This window comes from Harpia harpyja, chromosome 16 (assembly GCF_026419915.1).
Source record: "Harpia harpyja isolate bHarHar1 chromosome 16, bHarHar1 primary haplotype, whole genome shotgun sequence".
Lineage (NCBI taxonomy): Eukaryota > Metazoa > Chordata > Aves > Accipitriformes > Accipitridae > Harpia > Harpia harpyja.
Window position 1 is genome coordinate 32,080,156 of NC_068955.1, and position 17,479 is coordinate 32,097,634.

General features: G+C 65.6%; 4 protein-coding genes across 9 annotated transcripts in view; 3 read left to right on the top strand and 1 right to left on the bottom strand.

Annotated features, from left to right (window-relative positions):
• Nucleotides 1–11: 11 nt before the first annotated feature.
• SDHAF2 (succinate dehydrogenase complex assembly factor 2) lies at nucleotides 12–2,226 on the top strand. The gene is made up of 4 exons (XM_052812035.1): nucleotides 12–145; nucleotides 697–920; nucleotides 1,665–1,774; nucleotides 1,934–2,226. Exons 1-4 carry the CDS (start codon nucleotides 131–133, stop codon nucleotides 2,062–2,064), a joined length of 480 nt encoding a protein of 159 aa, XP_052667995.1. The 5' UTR covers nucleotides 12–130; the 3' UTR covers nucleotides 2,065–2,226.
• On the top strand, nucleotides 2,123–4,717 carry PPP1R32 (protein phosphatase 1 regulatory subunit 32). Of its 2 annotated transcripts, XM_052811992.1 has the most exons (9): nucleotides 2,355–2,590; nucleotides 2,725–2,833; nucleotides 2,915–3,023; nucleotides 3,111–3,355; nucleotides 3,639–3,739; nucleotides 3,826–3,876; nucleotides 3,993–4,079; nucleotides 4,330–4,402; nucleotides 4,478–4,717. In XM_052811992.1, the coding sequence occupies exons 1-9, from the start codon at nucleotides 2,543–2,545 to the stop codon at nucleotides 4,636–4,638; spliced, it is 984 nt and encodes a 327-aa protein (XP_052667952.1). In that variant the 5' UTR covers nucleotides 2,355–2,542; the 3' UTR covers nucleotides 4,639–4,717. The 2 variants fall into 2 exon arrangements, 1 of the variants encoding a protein (XP_052667952.1); XR_008238844.1 differs by lacking the exon at nucleotides 2,355–2,590 and adding an exon at nucleotides 2,123–2,248 and having other exon boundaries at nucleotides 3,111–3,876; nucleotides 3,993–4,402; nucleotides 4,478–4,572.
• An 809-nt stretch (nucleotides 4,718–5,526) lies between these two features.
• LRRC10B (leucine rich repeat containing 10B) lies at nucleotides 5,527–7,238 on the top strand. The gene has a single exon (XM_052812016.1). The coding sequence runs from the start codon at nucleotides 5,529–5,531 to the stop codon at nucleotides 6,387–6,389; it is 861 nt and encodes a 286-aa protein (XP_052667976.1). The 5' UTR covers nucleotides 5,527–5,528; the 3' UTR covers nucleotides 6,390–7,238.
• A 3,099-nt stretch (nucleotides 7,239–10,337) lies between these two features.
• SYT7 (synaptotagmin 7) overlaps nucleotides 10,338–17,479 on the bottom strand; it is a 33,939-nt gene continuing 26,797 nt past the window's right edge. For 4 of the 5 annotated variants that reach the window (XM_052811980.1, XM_052811977.1, XM_052811976.1 and 1 more), the window contains 6 exons: nucleotides 17,130–17,265; nucleotides 16,342–16,612; nucleotides 15,751–15,920; nucleotides 15,125–15,239; nucleotides 14,845–15,044; nucleotides 10,339–13,492 (listed from right to left, as the gene is read on the bottom strand). In XM_052811980.1, the coding sequence (XP_052667940.1) occupies nucleotides 13,388–13,492; nucleotides 14,845–15,044; nucleotides 15,125–15,239; nucleotides 15,751–15,920; nucleotides 16,342–16,612; nucleotides 17,130–17,265 (997 nt within the window). In that variant the 3' untranslated portion in view covers nucleotides 10,339–13,387. Of the gene's footprint in view, nucleotides 13,493–14,844; nucleotides 15,045–15,124; nucleotides 15,240–15,750; nucleotides 15,921–16,341; nucleotides 16,613–17,129; nucleotides 17,266–17,479 lie in introns of all 5 variants that reach the window. The other variant, XM_052811979.1, reaches the window with a different exon arrangement.

Here is a 17,479-nt window from a genome sequence, read left to right on the forward strand (position 1 = left end):
CGGCCCGCCCCGCTTCCTTCCTTTCTCTCTCCCCCCCCCCATTCTCCTCTTCCTACCGCCGTGCCATAGAGTCGGGCCGCCCGCTGTCACAGAGCGGCCCGGAGGGAGGCTAGAAGGGCCGTGCGGGGCTATGGCGGCGGCCAGGGTGAGGGGGGGGGGGTAGGGAGAGAGGGAGAGGGGGATTACTAGGAGCGGAGGGTCCCGGGGCAAGGGGAGTCTGTGGGGAACCAAGGATCTGGGAGAGGCGGCGGGCAGAGGGAGACCCTGGGGGCAGCAGGGTCGGGGGGGTTAGGATGGGGGGATTTGGGGGAGCAGGGTCTTGGGGGGGGGGGTTATGGGATTGGGGGGGGGTGTCAGGGGCAGTAGGGCCTGGGAGGGGTGTGCGGGAGTGGGGGGCCGGGGGCAGCAGGGTCTGGGGGGGATTATGGGGGGGTGTTAGGGGCAGCAGGGTCTGGGGGGTTGGGATGGGGGGATTTGGGGGAGCAGGGTCTTGGGGGGGGTTACGGGATGGGGATGGCATGGTGGGGGGAGTTATGGGATGGAGGAGCAGCAGAGTCTGGGGGTGGTGTGGGCTGGGGGATCGTGGCCAGCAAGGTCTGGGGGGGGTCGTGTGGGGGCTGGGGATCTCCCCGTCCCCACCGTGCTGGGGCGGCCAGGCCTGACGTGTCCCCTGCGCTGTCCGTGTCCCTTTCACAGCTCTGCTCCCTGCCCGGGCGGGCTCTGTGCCGGCACGTTTTGGGGTCGGTGAGGCTGCAGCGGGGCTACCGCGGGGACTCCCCGACGGACTCGGGGAAGGACGTGCTGGAGATCCCCTTGCCCCCCTGGCAGGAGCGTCCTGATGAGCCGCTGGAGACCAAGAGAGCCCGGCTGCTGTATGAGAGCCGGAAGAGGGGGATGCTGGAGAACTGCATCCTGCTCAGGTGAGGAGCCGGCTGGCTGCCCGTCCTCGCCGCTTACTCACCTCCCTGCTGTCTGTCCTTCCCTACAGCTCCCTAACAATTTGTCCCCTGCAGATGGGAGCAGGCAGGGATGGCTTGTACTTTACAGGAGAGATAACATCAGCCCTGGAGAGCTAAGGGAGAAAGGCGGGTGGAGGTGCCTTAGCTGCCGTGCAGTTTGGCTCCCTAAAGATGTCACAGGTTTTTAATTAACAGGAAAGAGCCCTGAGCATTGCAGGAAAGAGTTTGGTGGGGTAGTGCACAGCTGTAATCCAAAACCTAAGGAGCTGTGGTGATGCTTAGAGGATAGAAGGCAGATAGAAGGCTGAGCCATTGGGTAAATCACCACAAGAGCTTTGCTTGCATGGGTGCAGGATGCAATGATTGGTGCTGCTGCTGGGCAGGATGGGGCAGAGCCAGAGGCAGCTGGAGGCACGTGAGAGCTCTGGAGGAAGCTCCTAGCTGATGGCTGAGCTGAAATCCTTTGGGAAGGATGTATGTAATTTCTGGGATGTATGAACGAGGCAAGGCCAGTCGGGTTTCAGGACTGAAGTAGTGGTTAACGGAGAGCAGGCTGGGGCTGAAGGCAGGTCACTTTGGATCCAGCTCCTCCGCGTCCTCTGGCATCGCTTAGAGAACTGGGTGTCAGCTGTGGTTGGGAGCAGTGTGCCAGCGCAGCTCTTCCTCTGGTCACCCGCGCTCAATCCTCGTACGTCCTCTCTCCAGCCTCTTTGCGAAGGAGAACCTGAACCGCATGAGCGAGCAGCAGCTGAACCTCTACGACCGGCTCATCAACGAGCCCAGCAACGACTGGGACATTTACTACTGGGCCACAGGTACGGTGCAGCTGCCTGTTGCCCTGCCTGCTCACCAGGGCACCGGCCAAGGCAGTGCCATCGCTCCGAGCCGTGGGAGCTGGGATTAGCGGGGTGACCATGGTCCTTCGGGACAGGATGGAGCCATTCTCTTGCTGCCCCTTTCTGTTTTTACCGCAGAAGCGAAGCCCGCACCGGCCGAGTTCGAGAACGACGTGATGGCCATGCTGAGGGAGTTTGCCAAGAACAAGAAGAGGGAGCAGAGGCTGCGGCAGCCGGACCTGGAGTACCTCTTTGAGTCACCCCGCTGACGAGGAGGCCGCCTTCTCCCTTCCCATACCCTGGAGCAGAGGAGGGACACGGGGCCCTGTGGAAACACTGGTGCTGCTGCCCTCCCTGTGGCTCTCCTCCTCCTCCTCCGGCAGCAGCTCCCTCGGACTCTCAGGGCACGATGAATAAAGCCGTGGCTGCTAGCCCTGCCGCTCCTGCTGCCTGGTGAGCTCAGGGCTCTGCTCTTCGGCAGCATTGGGAACGGGTGCTCAGGGGAGGCGGCAGCAATCCGAGCTTGCTCTGGCACATGCCAGCTCACCGCTGTCTCCAACTCCCGCCTGTCCCTCTGAAACTCTTTTTTCTGGGGGCCTGGAGGAGGTGGCCCCACACCTGGGGGCTGTGGCCCCCTCCGCAGGAGTTTGAAGTGGGGCATCCCGCTCTCCGGTGCCGTCTGCGGGGTGTCCCAGCTGGGCAAACGGTCCCCAGGCAGCGGTGACACAATCTGTGACCGAGGTCCCCATGTGTCACTGCGCCGCGGTTACCAGGAGACAGCGTCACCATCCCAAGGTCCGCTTCCGTGGGGGACATTCCACAGCCACCCGTGCCTCCAGGCAGGCAGGGAGCTGCTCTGGGACAGCCCTACCATGGCGTCTGCCTGTCTGTTTGTCTGTCCCCGCGCTAAGCTACAGTCCCTGTTGCAGGACTCTCGTGCCGCGGGGCTGGGCATTGTCTCCCCCTCGGTGAAGGCACGCACCGGGGGAAGCGCCGACCTCATGAACTTCTACGCCACGAGCTACGCGGTGGCCTACGGTAGGGGGTCCCGAAGCCCTCCCCAAAGGTGTGTGGGGGCTCGTTCCCGTGACTAAGCCCCCTCTCCCCGCTGTCACCCAGGCCAGCCGCGTTTCCGTCCCCGCCTCGGCCACCACACTGGCACCGGCTACGTGTCCAACAACCACTCGGCCATGTCCTGCCTGCTCTGCCCGCGCGGTGCAGCAGAGGGGTAGGTACCCCTGCTGTGAGTGGAGGGGGGGGGGGGGGGCAAGTTTTGGGGCCACGCCGTCACAGCCACGCTGGCCTCCCACCACAGCCACTGCCAGGACACCGCCACGTCCACCACCACTGAGCACTTCAAGCCCTTCTGGCTCCCCAACGGCCGGAGCCTGCTGCCCCGGCACGTCCACCAGCCGGAGAGCGGGTACCTCCAAGAGTCCTCCCTTTCCTTCCCCCACACCGGGGGGGTGAGTCCCCAGCACACGCGGCTCCTCCAGGGCCCCCCCAGAGCATCCAGGGAGCACGGCACAGAGAGCCGCCGCGCCGGTCCTGCCCAGCCAGGTACGGTTTTGGGGGTGTCGGTGGTGCTGGGGCCAGCTCCGTCCCCAGGAGGTTTTGGGGTGTCAGTGGTCCCAGGACTAGGTCTGACCCCAGGATGTTTTGGGGGTGTTGGAGGCCCCCTGCCCTGCATCACCCACACCTGCCCACCCCCAAACACAGGGGGACAGGCAGGGGCCGTGAAACCGGGTAATGCCATGGCTGGCTCCAGAGTCCGTGCGCAGGCTGGGCTGGGGACAGGATGGGGACAGTGGGGCTCCCTCCCTGCCCCATCTGCTCCCCACAGATGTCCTGCAGAAGACGACCATCGGTGCCAAGGAGCAGTCGGGCTTCACCAGGGCCACCCCAAGGAGCGACAGCATCCTGCCAGTCCTGCCAGCCCAGCCCGTGAGCCCCTGCCTCACCGGGTCCCTTGTCCCCCGCCAGCCCCTCACCCCCTTTGCACCCCAAGGGACAATTTTGCTCTCCCACAGCTCGGCGTTAGCATCACCACAACGGATTACCTGCCCTCTGTGCACAGACACGTAAGCGGGGCGAGGGGAGGGGGCGGCGAGGTGAGAAACCCCCCCCAGCAGACAGGGCTGGGATGCGGGGCAGGGGACGCATGCGTCCCACCCACCCCATCTCCCTCCTCTGGCAGGGCGGCGAGACACTCCCGGCACTGCCGGCGGGCTCCGAGAGAGGCAACGGGTTCAGCCGGGAGGTGCCACGCTGCCTGGGCACGGCGGTGAGCAGGACCCCATCCCACTGCCTGTCCCCGTGTGCCCTCCCTGTCCTCATCCACTATCCCCACGCAGGGCTTGCCTGTGGTGGGCCACCCCATCCCACTCGTCTCCCGAGGACTGCAGGCACCCTGAGTGACCCAGGCCAGCCCGCTGGGACAGCAGGGTGCTGGCAGGAAGGTGGGTGCAGGCATGGCCTCGTCCCCGTCCCCATCCCTGCAGGACCATGCACCCAACCCACCTCCATCCTCCCAGGAGCCATTGGGGTTCACCATTAACCACGGCCAGTACGTGACCCCCTGCCCGACCCCGTCCCCCACAGCGCCAGGTGAGTTTGGGGTGACGCTAGGGGGGTAAGGGGGGAGCTCCAGCTTCACCACCCTGTCCCTCCTGGATTTTCCAGCCTGGCGTTGGCAGGGTCCAACCTGGATGGTGAGACCCACGGGGGGCATCCAGCCCCAGCGCCCCAGCGGCTTCAGCACCAACAACCACCCTACCAGGCTGGGGGACATCACTGGCCACCTCCCGGTGTGGCCCCCCCGGGAGTCCCAGCCTCAGCGGTAGCTCCCAGTTCTTTGGGGCCCCCCCAGTCCCTGGGAGCACACGGAGAAATAAAGACCCCAAACAGTCTTCCTGGGCACAATGCCATTGTCACCTTTGGCTCTTTGAGACACCGTGGAGGGGCTGCGGCTGCCCCCAGCCCTTATTTTGGGGGGCTGCCTGCACCCCGAAGGCTGGCAGGAGGATTTGGGGGGGGGGCGGGCAGGGGTGCCGCCTGGCCGGCAGCCGCTGGAGGGCTGTACGAGCCCGGCTTTCCATGCCGGCTTTGGGATGACACAGCTGATTTGCGGCAGGGAAAAACCAGGCAGGGCTGGCTGGGGTGGGCAGCGGGAGGAAGAGGAGGAGGAGGAGGAGGAGGAAGAGCCCCAGCCTGTCCGGCAGGACCCAACAGGATGGGCAGCCGTGGCATGGGGGTCCCTTGGGGTCTTCGTCCATACCCTCCCCGGCCACGGGGCGTGCAACCAGGCCTCGTGGGGTGCGAAAGTGCGCCGGGGTGGGAGGGGGGGGGCCTGTAACACCTCCCTGGGGGGGGGTGGGGGTGTCCCAGATCACAGAGGGACCCCCACCCTGGGAAACGCTGCCCCCAGGCTGCGGAGGGTCTGGCCGGGCAGGGCGAGGAGGTGGGAGAGGGGGGGCGAGGGGGTGCTGCCCGTGGGGGGGGGGGGGGGGGGGGGGCCGGGACACAGTGCAGGGCAAGAAAAGCGTCAGGGCGGGGGCACGGGCGTGGCAAGGGTGGGGCAGCGCGGGGCGGGGCCGAGCCCGGCTGGGGGCGTGTCCACCCGGTTGGGCGTGGCCTCCACCCAGGCGCCCCGACGGGAGGACCCTCCCGTCGGGCCCCGCCCCCGCCCTCCCATTGGCTGCGGCGGGTTGCCACGCCAACGGCGGCGGCGGGGATGGGGAGCGGCGGCTCGGCGGGGCGCGGAGCGGCGGCGGCGGCCGAAGGGCCGGGGGGCATCGAGCAACGCCTGGAGGTGCGGGGAGGACGGCTACCGGCGGCCCTGTGGGCTCAACGGGGGTTACGGAAGCTTTACCTGAGCGGGACGGGGTTGCGGGAACTGCCGGCCGAGCTGGCGGCCCTACGGCACCTCCGTACCTTGGCCCTGGACGGCAACGAGTTGCTGGAGGTGCCCGAGGCCTTGTGCCGCCTGCCCCGCTTGGCCTACCTCTACCTAGGCCGCAACGGGCTGCAGGGGCTGCCGCCCGCCTTCTCCCGCCTGCAGAGCCTGCGCTGCCTCTGGCTGGAGGGCAATTTCCTCGCCCGCTTCCCCCGAGCCCTCCTGCGCCTGCCCGACCTCCGCAGCCTTCAGCTGGGAGACAACCGCCTGGCCCGCCTGCCCGCCGGGTTGCCTCGCATGGCGGGTTTGAGGGGGCTCTGGCTCTACGGGAATCGGTTCGAGGAGTTCCCCGCCGTCCTGCTGCGCATGGCCCACCTCCGCGTCCTCGACCTGGACCGCAATCGCATCGCCTGCTTTCCCGACCTGGCCTGCCTCTCCTCCCTGCGTCTCCTCTCCTACGACCACAACCCCGTCCGGCAGCCGCCTCGCGTGGGGGATGCCGTTCAGCTGGTGGGCAATGGGGCGCAGGAGTTCATGGAGGCGCGGCAGGAACGCCTGCAGAGCCTCCAGCGCCAGGAGGAAGAAGAGGAAGACGAAGGCACCGAGGCCCCACCGGCAGCCCCCGGGGACGGCTCCCCGCTGCTGGAGGATGGGGAAGGCAGCTTTGCAGCCCTGCCGGGCTCCCCTGGGGAAACGTGAGCTGCCACGCTGCAGCCAGACACCCACAGGGATGCACCGCAGGGGGATGGGGAGCCTCCACCGGGCTCCTGAGGACAACCATCTCCCAGCGAGGACTGGGGAAGAAGGAAGCTCACAGCCTCCACGCAAAGGAAAACAGACGGTCTGAGTACCAGCATCTCCCAGTCTGGAAGGCAAAGAGCTGCCTCCTGGATCTGCAGGGCTCGTGGGTCACTGTCAGGATCCACAAGCCCACCTTAGAGCATCCCATGTAACCGCAGGGTGCCTTGGATGGGGGAAACGGCCCTGTGCCATGACCGGTGAACCCACAGACCCCGCTTGCCTGCTGGACAGGCCCCGGCGGGCAGCACGGTGCTGCTGACAGCCAGGCGTCCCCACAACGCCTGCCCACGAGCACGGGGACCTTCCTACCACACACTGCAGCTGCCCTGCCACCTCCACGCGTGTCCTTTGCTCCTGGCTCCGTGGGGCAGGACAGGAAAAAGCAATGCCGTTTGCATCCATTCCGCATGAACCCCATCACCCTGAAGAGCAGCAAGGTTTGAGAGCAAAAGTACACACAGACCCCTTCTCACCCCTGAGACCCCTGTCCTGCTGCTGGAATTGGGCTAGGGGAGAGAGAGGTCTGCGCTGGGCTCCTCCAGGCGTCAGGTTTGAGAAGAAGCTGATGGAAACTCTGCCTGGGCACAAGCGCTGCCCATCTCAAGCCTGGAAAGGGTTTTGCCTCTGTATGAGAAGAGGAGGCCCAGCTCTGGCTCTGTCTGCCCCAAAACAGGCACCAAAGCCAGGGCTGCTGCCTTCTCTTTCCTCTTCTCCTCCCTGAGCACCATCTGTACCAAACTCAAGCAATAAAAAGCACAAACCCAAGAAAACCCCGTGTGAGAGAAGAGTGATGGGGTCTGTTCTCCGGGGCGCTGCGACAGGGAAGGGTGTGTTTGGGAGCCACTCGAAATGCAGCAACATGTCCTGGTGCAAGATCATTGGCTCCTCTTATTTGTGACATTTGAGGGAGTCCTTTTTTCCTCCGCCTGTCTCCAAGCCATGCTCCCGCTCACCACCGAGCCATACCAGTGCGGCAGGGGAGCTCAGCCGCACCAGCACCGAATACTCTCTCCGAGGGCTGGGGCTTGCTGGAGGTTTTAGACCGCGCATCCGCTTTTAATTGCGAGGGGTTTGGTGGCTGGGAGGCAGCCAGCACTCCTGCCACATCCTCTCCCACGCTAGCGGGGTGGATGCTACCCAGCTTTTTTCCCCCCACTCCCTGCTCCACAGCGGGAACTGTGGCTATTTTAGATGTGGTGGAGCATCCTCATCTGCAGGATACGCAGGGTCTGTCCGTGCCGGTCCCTCCAGCAGTGGAGGCTGACGAAGCCCCTGCCTTTCCAGCGGTAGCGAGGCCCCATTTCCATTCCCACTTGTGGACAGTGGATTTGGGGCTTGAGAGGAGCTTGGCTCGCTCTTCCCCCTCAGGTTTGGGTCTGGTCGCAGGGGGACAGGTCCAGGCTGTCGGTCCCTCTCCTGCCACCAGGGAAGCCTTCACCCTTGTGGCTTGTAGCAGGCAGAGCATCCTGGCATGGGGCACCCTGGGGTGCTGGGCACAGCAATGGGTGGCTCCCAGCCCCCAGGGGTCCTGCCATCAATCGGGGGTGCTGCTGCTTTGCCTGGGGAGACACTGCTGCTAATCAGCAGGTAATTATCCATCGCCCCAACAGGGTGCTGGCCCTGGCAGAGACCCGCAGGACTCCGAGCCCCCGCTCCAAGCGAGATGTCCTTTTCTGCCTGGCACAACCCATCTGCTGCTGCCAGCTCCGTGCAGACCCCTGCCAGCCGGTCTGTGCTCAGCAGGGTGAGGGGTACAGGTGGCCCTGGGTGCCACCAGCCTGTCCCCACAGCAGGGTTCCAGATCCAGAAGCTCTGACACCCAGGGAGGGGGGTCCCTGACTCCCTGCAGCCTTTTCCCCACCACCGCAGCCTTTTACAGCCCTGGGTTTCACACTCCCGCTGGGGAAGGAGCTGGGTCAGGGTCCAGGCATGGCACCGGTGGCAATCGCCGCGGTGACATGAAGGCCAGGAGCTGCCGCAGTCAGTGGAAACCTCACAGGTTTCTGCTATGCACAAGTATTTCGGGGACGCTGGCATCGTCGAGCCCCAGCACCCGGCGAGGCGTGTGCGCAGTGCATCATCCATACGTCTGTCTCTATATATATCCCTGCCTACTCTCCCATCCCCGCGTACGACGGTTTGTGGCCTCGCCGCAGCTGGGATCACGCTGCTATTTCCATCTGCTCCCGCTGGCTGCAAACACAAAGGAAGGGGCTCAGGGATCGCTGCGCCTCGGACCGGCTCTGTGCAACAGGAGCACCGGGATCGCTGCACGGAGCCAAGCGTATTTTCTTTTTGCTGCGTTCAAAGACGTAGCATGATAAAAGAAACCCGGCTCTGGTGTAACACAGCCCAGACAGCAGCCAGGCTCGGTGGCACCGATGCCGTTGGCAGCTTGTTGCTGCCAAAATCTCCAGGTTTGGCTCAGCTAGGCATAAACCAGAGCGTGAATGGGTTCAAGCAACAGGAACCTACCCTCCACCGGGACGCAGGAGCCAGCCAGGGGACAGCCTTATCCCCTGCTGCTACCAGCCAGCTCTAACGCTGCGTCCCAGTGCCCGAAAGGTGGATCCGGATGGATGCTATCCTGGGTCTGGAGGACACAGCTCTCCCGCCATCCCCTCATTTAGAGTTTCTTTTATTTATTCAAGACCAGTGTTCAGTGAATTATTTAACACAGCCACTTGAGCCTTTGCGGTGCCAGCCAGCACCCCGGGTTCCCAGGCAGCTACCTGTGTCACCAACAGGCATCTGCCCAGGACGTGGTCCCCCACCCCAGAGCCATATTCGGGTCCCTACCCAGCACGTCACCCCCCAGGGACCCAGCCCAAACCCCCCAGCAGACCCCTGCCCAGCTGGGATGACCACTCACCTTTCTGGCTCGGTTGCTGCCCACGGGGACCCGCTGGCTGCGTCACCCGGCTCAGTGCAGGCTGGGGGACCCCCAAAGCCCCCATCGGGACCCCAAATCCGGGCAGGGTCCCACAACGCTCCTGGGAACCACCTCCCAGCAGAACCACCGCTTGAAGGCACCTCACCTTGAGAAACAGCTTCTTGCTAGGGCTGCTCTTAATGAACCCTCATTAATTGCCCTCGTTAACTGCCCTCGTTAGCAGGCCCAACCCTGCAGCCCTTGCAGGTTGGCCAGGTGGCTTTGCTTGTCCCCTCCCTTTGCAGGGACCCTTCAGAGTGTTTTGTCACCCCCCCGGCATGTGCCCCCTTCTCCAGGGGGACCTCAAGCATGGCCTGTCCCATCCTCCCCTCTCCTTGTGCATGCAGCGGGGGGGTGATCAGTGCTGGGGAGGGATGCTCAGTGCTGGGGGGGTGCTTGGTGCTTGGGGGGGGTACGCTCGATGCTGGGGGGAGGATGCTCGGTGCTGGGGGGATGCTTAATGCCTGGGGTGGGATGCTCAATGCTGCGGGGGATGCTCGGTGCCGGGGGGGAATGCTCAGTGCTGGGGGGATTCTCAGTGTGGGGGGGGATGCTCACTGCTGGGGAGGGATGCTCACTGCTGGGGGAGATGCTCGGTGCTGGGGGGAGATGCTGAATGCTGGGGGGTGCTCAATGCTGGGGGGAATGCTCAGTGCTGGGGGCATTCTCAGTCTGGGGGGGATGCTCAGTGCTGGGGAGGGATGCTCGATGCTGGGGGGGGGGGTGCTCAGCCAGGTGCAGGTGACACCGTGACCCCTGCCCCCACTCGGACCAGCGCTCGCTGTGGGCACAGCTGCTGGGGGACCGCAGGAGCCGTCCCCCACATCCCCCCGAGCCCAGAGACGAGGCACGCTGGCAGTTACTGACTGTCCTTTATTACCGAGAACAGGGGCTGCCTCCAGAAAACGAGGGGCCCCGCTCCCCAAAAATAGGATTCTGCAAAGAAGGCGCCCCGACCCGCGCGCCCCAGCTCTCGCCCCCCAGCCTCCCCAGCGGCGCCAGCCCCGGCCTCTGCTGCCCTTATTAGAAAAGGGGGCAGCCGGCCACGGCCACCCCCACGCAGCAAAGCCACCGGCAGCGGGGGTGGCATCGCCAGCCGGGCATCCCTTTGCTCCAGCCGCTCGTCAGCCGGTCTGGGCTTTCGTCTTGATTTTTTTTTGTCTTTTTTTTTTTTTTGTCTTTTTTTTTTTTTTTTCTGTTTTTCTGTATTTTACACACCAGTTGGATGTTACCGTCACATGAAGAAGAGAGATACCTGAACAAGATAACGGCTAAGAGCTCTAGAGTTAAAAATGAACACACAAGCCCCGGGGAGCCGACCGCAGACAAGAAATCCTTCCCGGAGGAGCGGGGTGCCCGAGGGGCGACGGGTGGGCACCCAGCTTGGCACAGCCCCGCCGGCACTTGGGCTGCCCCTGCCCACGGGGAGCCCCCGGGGCTCGGGGGGGCCCGGCACAGCCCGCCGCGGTGCCCGACCTTGGGGTGCCCTGGTCCTGCCACCCCTCGGCTCCAGCCCCTTCCCCAGGCATGTAAATCTCTTCTTTTATGTTAAAAAAAGAGAGAATATGATAAAAATACAAATGTCCCTAAAAGCATTATTATTACTGTAGTAGCAGTATTATGACTTCTCTCCAGATTGTCCAAAATCGTCTAAAGAGGGACTGCGGGGGCTGGCGAACCCTTCCCGGCTCCAGCCACGGGACGGTCCCGCTGCCACTGTGTCCCCAGGTGGCTTGTCCCCCCCCACGGCCCCCGGGGTGACAGGGATGTCCCCCTCGGCAGGAGAAGGAACAAGCAGCCAGGCACCCCGAGGACTTTTGGGGGGGGGGGTGTTTCTGGTGTAGGCTCCCCCCCCCCACCCGTACTAGCGGAGAAACCCCATGGAGCACCTCGGGGGCTCAGTGGGTGCCCACCCCAGCACCCCGTAACCCTGTGCAGCCCGGGGGGGTGGCATTAACGCCCGCGGAGCCGTGCCTGCTGCGGGGTGCACCGGGTGCCTGTACACGGGCTGGGACACGCTGTGGCACGGGGACGACGGTGACGGGGCGAAACACTCACTAAAACCGGGCTCCCGGTTGTACACAGCCCCCCCCCGTCCCCCCCCAGGGGACAGCCCGTGGCCTCGGTGGCACCCAGGGTGGGGGGGGTTGGCTCGGTGACACCCTGCATTGGGGTGTCGATGTCCTCCCCATGGGTACAGGAGGGGTGAAGGGTGGTGGGTGCCATTGGGGGGGGGGGGTGTCAGGAAGACTGAGGATGGGGGGGACCCTTGGCCAGGCAGGGTGGCTCTGGCACACCTTTGGGTGTCCCTGCGCCCGCGGGTGGCCGTGCCCTACCTGAGATGGCTGCGGAGGCGGCAGCACCCACCTCTCCCCTCCTCCGGGAGGGCTCGGCCGATGCCCCTCCGTTCAGAGGGAGCCCACGAGGTCGGGGGCTGACGATGCCCCCACCCCGGCCAGCCTGGAGGGGCTCCGCTTACCCGGCACGGGGACCGGTGGGGCACCCTGGAAGCCCCCCCAGGAGGACACGGACACATGCTGGCCACCGCGTCCTCGCTTTGGGCCAGTCCTGGTGGAAAAGAGGGATGCCGAGAGGTACCGGTGTCACTTGGGATGGGCAGGGACGCCTCACGTCGCACCCAGCGCTGTCGTGGTCTTGCCGGGACCCGCGTCCATCGCGGCGAGCCACCGCCGACCCCGCCAGCGCAGGGAGGTGGGGAGGACCCAAAGGACACGACGCCGCTGGGTGACCCCATCTGTCACCCCCCCCCCCCCATCCCACTCAAGGAGCTGCCCCAAGCCCCTGCGCCCCGTGGGGCTCCCAGGTGGGTCTGTCCCCTGGGGAGCGGGCAGGGGTCCGACACGTGCGTCCCGGGGGAAAGCCGACAGGGAGATGCGGGCACGGCGGGGATGCTGCTGGCACCGCTCCTGCCAGGCTTGGCTGGCCCCGGGAATGCCACCTGCCCAGGATGGGGACAATGGCACTTGCTCCATCCCTTAACCCCCAGGGACCCAGTGCTGGGCACAGGGCTCACGGGGGTCCCGGACCAGCCCCGGTGCCTGGGTCAGCCCAGCTGGAAGGGGATGCTCTGGGGCTCAGCATCCCACCCTGGGGGGGCTACCGCCTGGCTCGAGGCCGGTCCCCTGGCCGGCCCCGTGGGGACGTGCCCAAGGTGGGGGGTAACGGGGGGGAAGAGCTGGGTTGGGGGCAGGATGGGGGGGTCCCCACACGGGATGTGACCCCCAAGACGGGGTTATCAAGCTCCCGCTCCCACCGAGCCCCGAGACGGTAGTAAAGCATCAAACCCGGCTGAAGGCAGTGCACAAATGAGCCTGCTTTGGCTAACGAACTGTGTCATGGCTTCCGATCCCAGGAGCCCGCGCCTGGCCCGGGGAAGGGGGCTGCCCTCCCCGCCCTGGGTGCCCCCCACCCCGTGCCAGCCCAGCACAGCCGGGGGGCTCGGGGAGGGCGGCGGGGATGAGGCAGGGCATGGGGGGGGGCTCTGCGGCCCCGCTCGGGCAACGCTGACGGCTCGGAGAGGTTTTATTGAGCTGAAAGGGGAGGGGAGGTGGGGGTCCCTCTTGCACCTGCAGCCTGGCCCCCTGAAATGGCGGGGGGGGAGGCCAAGGAGGGGCAGGGGGGCTCCCAGGGACCGGGGCTGGAAGCACTCGCAGAAGTCCTGCCCGGTGATGGGGATGGGGATGGGGATAGGGATAGGGATAGGGGGGGTCATCGCTTCTGGCACCCTTCTGGGCCGGGGGTCCTGGGCGGCTGCGTGCCCCCCACGCCCCAGCGCCAGGGAGAGGCGAAAGCGGGGGGCCGGGGGGCTCCGTCCCCCTCCTACCGCAGGATCCCCGCGAGCCGGACCGCTGTCCCGCCGATCCCTCGGCTCCTCGCCGGGAGCCCCGCGGAGGGGTGACGGGGGCTGGGAAGGGGGACCCCCAGCCCCTCAGTCCTGGGGTGCTCAGGCTTTCAGCTGGTGCCACTGTGCCACCGCCTGCCGGGGACGGGCGATCATGTCCTTCCAGTGCTTCACCTCCCCGGGGCCGCTCTTCCAGGACAGGTAGATCTGCGGGAACAGGCAGCCCTTGGACCCACGGCTCCGCTCCCGGCCCCTCCAGCCCCATCCCACTCCCCAGTCCGGCCGCCTTCGCCCCCCCGACCTCCTCCCTCCCTGCTCCCCCGGGCGCGTGTCGCCCGCCGTGGGCACCAGCCCTGGGCTCCGCGCAGCACTGGGCTATTTTTATCCATCGATTTTCCATACGGCGACGCGGAAAACCGCCCGTGCCAACCCTCCTCGCAGCTGACAGCTCGGGGAGCCCGTGCCACTGCTCCAGCTAAGCGGATCGCAGCGCCGGAGCGGGGCTCGCTGCTAATTATGCAATCAAAAGTGATTAGCAGGCTGCTGGCCACGGCGGGGCGGCCAGGGCGTGAAGGGCACGCTCGTCTCCTCCGGCTCCGCCGCCGGCAGCTCCGCTTTGCCCTCGTGCCGCAACGTTCCCGGCAGCTTTAATGCAAAGCGGAGACATCATGGGCACTGTCTGTCCATCTGTCTATCCGGCCCGCTGGCTGGCATTGGGCTTTGGGTGCAGCCGTGCCCGTGCCACCGGTGATGTCCCCTCTGGGCTGTGCCCACGCCGGGGATGCCAGCATCTCTGCCCCTCTCCGGCAGCCCACAGTGCCGAGCCGCTGCGGCCGCCCCCTCCCAGGTTTATCCCAATCTATGTGTTTGCTTGATCACAGCGCTGCGTTTGGGGATCATCGATTCTCTGCGGTGAGCAGTAATAACAGAGATTACTGCGCTCGTTTGTCATCGTTACCCCAACGAGCGGAGAGCTGGATGGTTTTAACGTATATCAAATCGAGAGGGGATGAATTCCTCCGTCCCTGTCATCGGGAGGCGGTGGGTAATCCCAGCGCGGGGGACAGGGGCTGTGGTCCGTCCAGTGGCAGATACGGACCCCGGGGACCCCCGTTTGAGTTCCTGCTCTCCCGCAGCCGGGGACGGTGCCGCCGCGGCGCGGTGGGGGAGCTCCGGCTCTACCTGCCGCCGCGGCACACGGGAGCCGTCAGGGACTTCGATTTTTGCCTTGCTATAAATAGACTTTTGGCAGGTTGAAGCTCACCCCGGTGCAGGCTGTGCCGCAGCATGGCATGGTGGAAGGCGCAGGGCATCGCCACGCTGGATTGGGGCCACCGCATCGTCTCCCGGCTTGTGCGGGGTGAGTCCTCGCCGCCGCACACCGCGGCCGGGACCGGAGATGGCCGGGGAAAGCCAGCACGAAGAGCCCCCGCCACGCTCGACCTTCCCCTCCAGCTTGAGATGGCACCAGTAGCCATCAGCCAGGGACCTGGCTGTCCCCCGGCTGGCACCCCTCGGCAGGACACATTGCTGGGGTCCCCCCCAGCCGCGGGACCCACCTTGCCGATGACGTCGTTGCGGCTCAGCCTGTCCTTGTCCATGACGGTGATGACGATGGTCGTCTCGCGCAGCCGCTCCGTAGGGATGTCGAAGGCGAAGGACTCGTTGAAGACGGGGTTCAGGCACCGCTTCATGACCACGGTCTTCTTCTTCTCCACCCGCTTGTCCTTGTACATCAGCCACACCTTCACGTAGGGGTCTGGGGGGAGAGGAGATGCTCTCAGCCCTGGCTGGGTGTCGGGCAGCGATGCCAAGCGTGGCAGGAGCCAGAGCTCATACCTGACGTGCCCCCGATGTCCATGGCTTTGAGGTTACGCGCTTTGATGATGTTCACCACGATGGAGTTGGCGGAGGGGTTGTAGCACAGGGACAGCAGCAGCTCCCCACGGCTTCCCTGCAGGACCCGGGGAGGTCGTTAGGTGGGCACCCCAAAAAACACCCGCCCCTTGCTGCGGCACCCAGCCCAAGCCCTGACGGGACACCCAAAGCCCCCATGTCCCACCACGGGAGCGGGGTGCTGGGCTGGGATCCCCCCAGAGCTGTCCCAAGGGTGGACTTTGGGGCTGCATGGAAAATCAGGGCGGGAGGAAACAGGGCCACCCCCAGTGGGACATTTTCTGGTCTTGCTGGAGGCAAGAAAAAAAAAGAAAACTTTCATTTTAGGTCTACCCGCAATGGCTTGTTTTGACCCAAAATGAGACACTGGCTTTGGGCTACTTAGCGCCTTAATATAAAGATTTGGGAAGAGAAACCTCTCCATTGGATGTCAAACCTTCTCGCAAAGCAGAAAATATCCCCGTTGGGGTAGCAAAAGGGTGGTGGTCCCATCGGGATGCTACAGGGACAGGGGGTAGCCTCCCCTCGAGGACTGTCCCCAGGGGGTGGGAGGGGGAGCGGGGCCTTACGCTGCCGTCGCTGCACGGCTTCAGGTCCTTCCAGAAGGTCTGCATCTGGGTGAGGTCCACCTTGTTGAGAGGGATGGACACCTCCCCGATGGGGTCGTTGCGGCTGAAGCGGTCATAGTCCAGGACCTGGAGGTACAGCACCCGCTGCACCACTTTCTCGTAGGGGAACCCTGTGCCAGAGACGGAGGGGATGATGAGGAACCGTCGCGGCCGTGCCGAGCAGCGCCTGGTGCCGGCACCGGTGCCGGCGCTGCCCTGCCCTGCCCGTGCCGATGGGGAGAAGTTGGTAGCAAGGCAGCGGATGGGGAGCAGACCGTGGCACGAGTGGCTGGTGGCAGATTAATTCCCATGTGTGCACCCACCCATGGGTGCCTGCTGGGGTGGGAAGGAGCCTCCCCCCCGTGTCCCCTTTATGGGATGCGGAGCAAACACCTCCAGCCTGGCCTTGACGGCTTGGCCAACCTGTCTCGTCACCGATGGCCACCATGCTGGCAGCTCAAGCTAAGCTGGTCCAGCCCAGGAGGGAGGATAGAGGGTCCCACGACCGCTCCGCTCCCACCCCAGTCCACTCCAGTCCATCCCAGCCCCTACCTTCGAAGAGGAAGGTCTCGTTCCAGTGCGGGTTGAGGTTCTTCCGCTTCACCTTGGTCTCCAACTTGTGCTTCTTGTCGGGGAGCAGGTAGATCTTGACAAAGGGGTCGCTGGTGCCGCTGAAGTCCTTGGCCGGCAGCTCCTGCGCCTTCATGATCTTGACGGTCAGAGTGGACTCCTGGAAGTTGTAGCCGACGCTGAACTGGATGCGACCCAGGTTCTCCCGGCTGACGCCATCGTGGCCCTCGTCGTCCTCGGAGCCTGGGGAGAGCTGGGGGGAGAAGGGTGGTGAGCGCAGCACCGGGGAGCCGGCGGGGGACCACCAGTGGGGTCTGCACACCCCCGTCCCCCCCGTTTCAGCACCCGAACTCGGTTCACGCCAGCACCCGACCCCCAGCCCCGCGAGCTGTCAGAGGGCATCAGCCTCTCCCCAGCTCCCCGCCATCGCCTCAGATGACTCCTGGCTCCGCGCCATGCATCCCGGGGACGAGAAGCGCCAATTAGCCAAATTCCTCCTGACAGCCCGTCCCTCACGTCTCCGGCACCGCTCCCTCACGCCGGCCCTGGGGGGACGGCCGCATCGCCTCGGCTGAGCCGGAGCTGTGCCAGCTGCGGCGCCCGGCTGTGACGGGGACTTGGCAGAGCTGGCTGGGATGTGCCAGAGGGCTTGTGGCACAGGGCGGGCGTGGGGAAGAGCCGGGGGACGGGCAGGAGGAGACGCCGGGGCAGTGCCCAGGGTGGGATGCCATCCCCGGGGAGCTCATCCCCAGTGCACCCCATCCACCCACCATGAGCATCTCACTGGTCAGGGAGTTGACCAGGTCGGAGACGGAGGAGCGCGGCTCCGTCTTGCGGTCGGACTCATCGTGCGGTGGCTGCCCGGGCACCGGCGCCGTGTTCACCGCCTTGCCACCGGCCGGCAACCTGGGGAAAGAGAGGCAGTGCCTTTTAGAGGAGAGGGGCTGAGAGCCGAGGGTGAGACAGCGAGGGGCTCCCCGGGCACCCTCTCCCAGCGGATGCTGCGCCTGGGCTGTGCCAGCCCCCGACGGAGGCTGCCGGCTGGGACGCGGGCAGAACCGGGCTGCGGGGACGCCCGGGGCTGCGCTGCCGGCGGCTGCGTGCCACCCGCTGCAGCCCA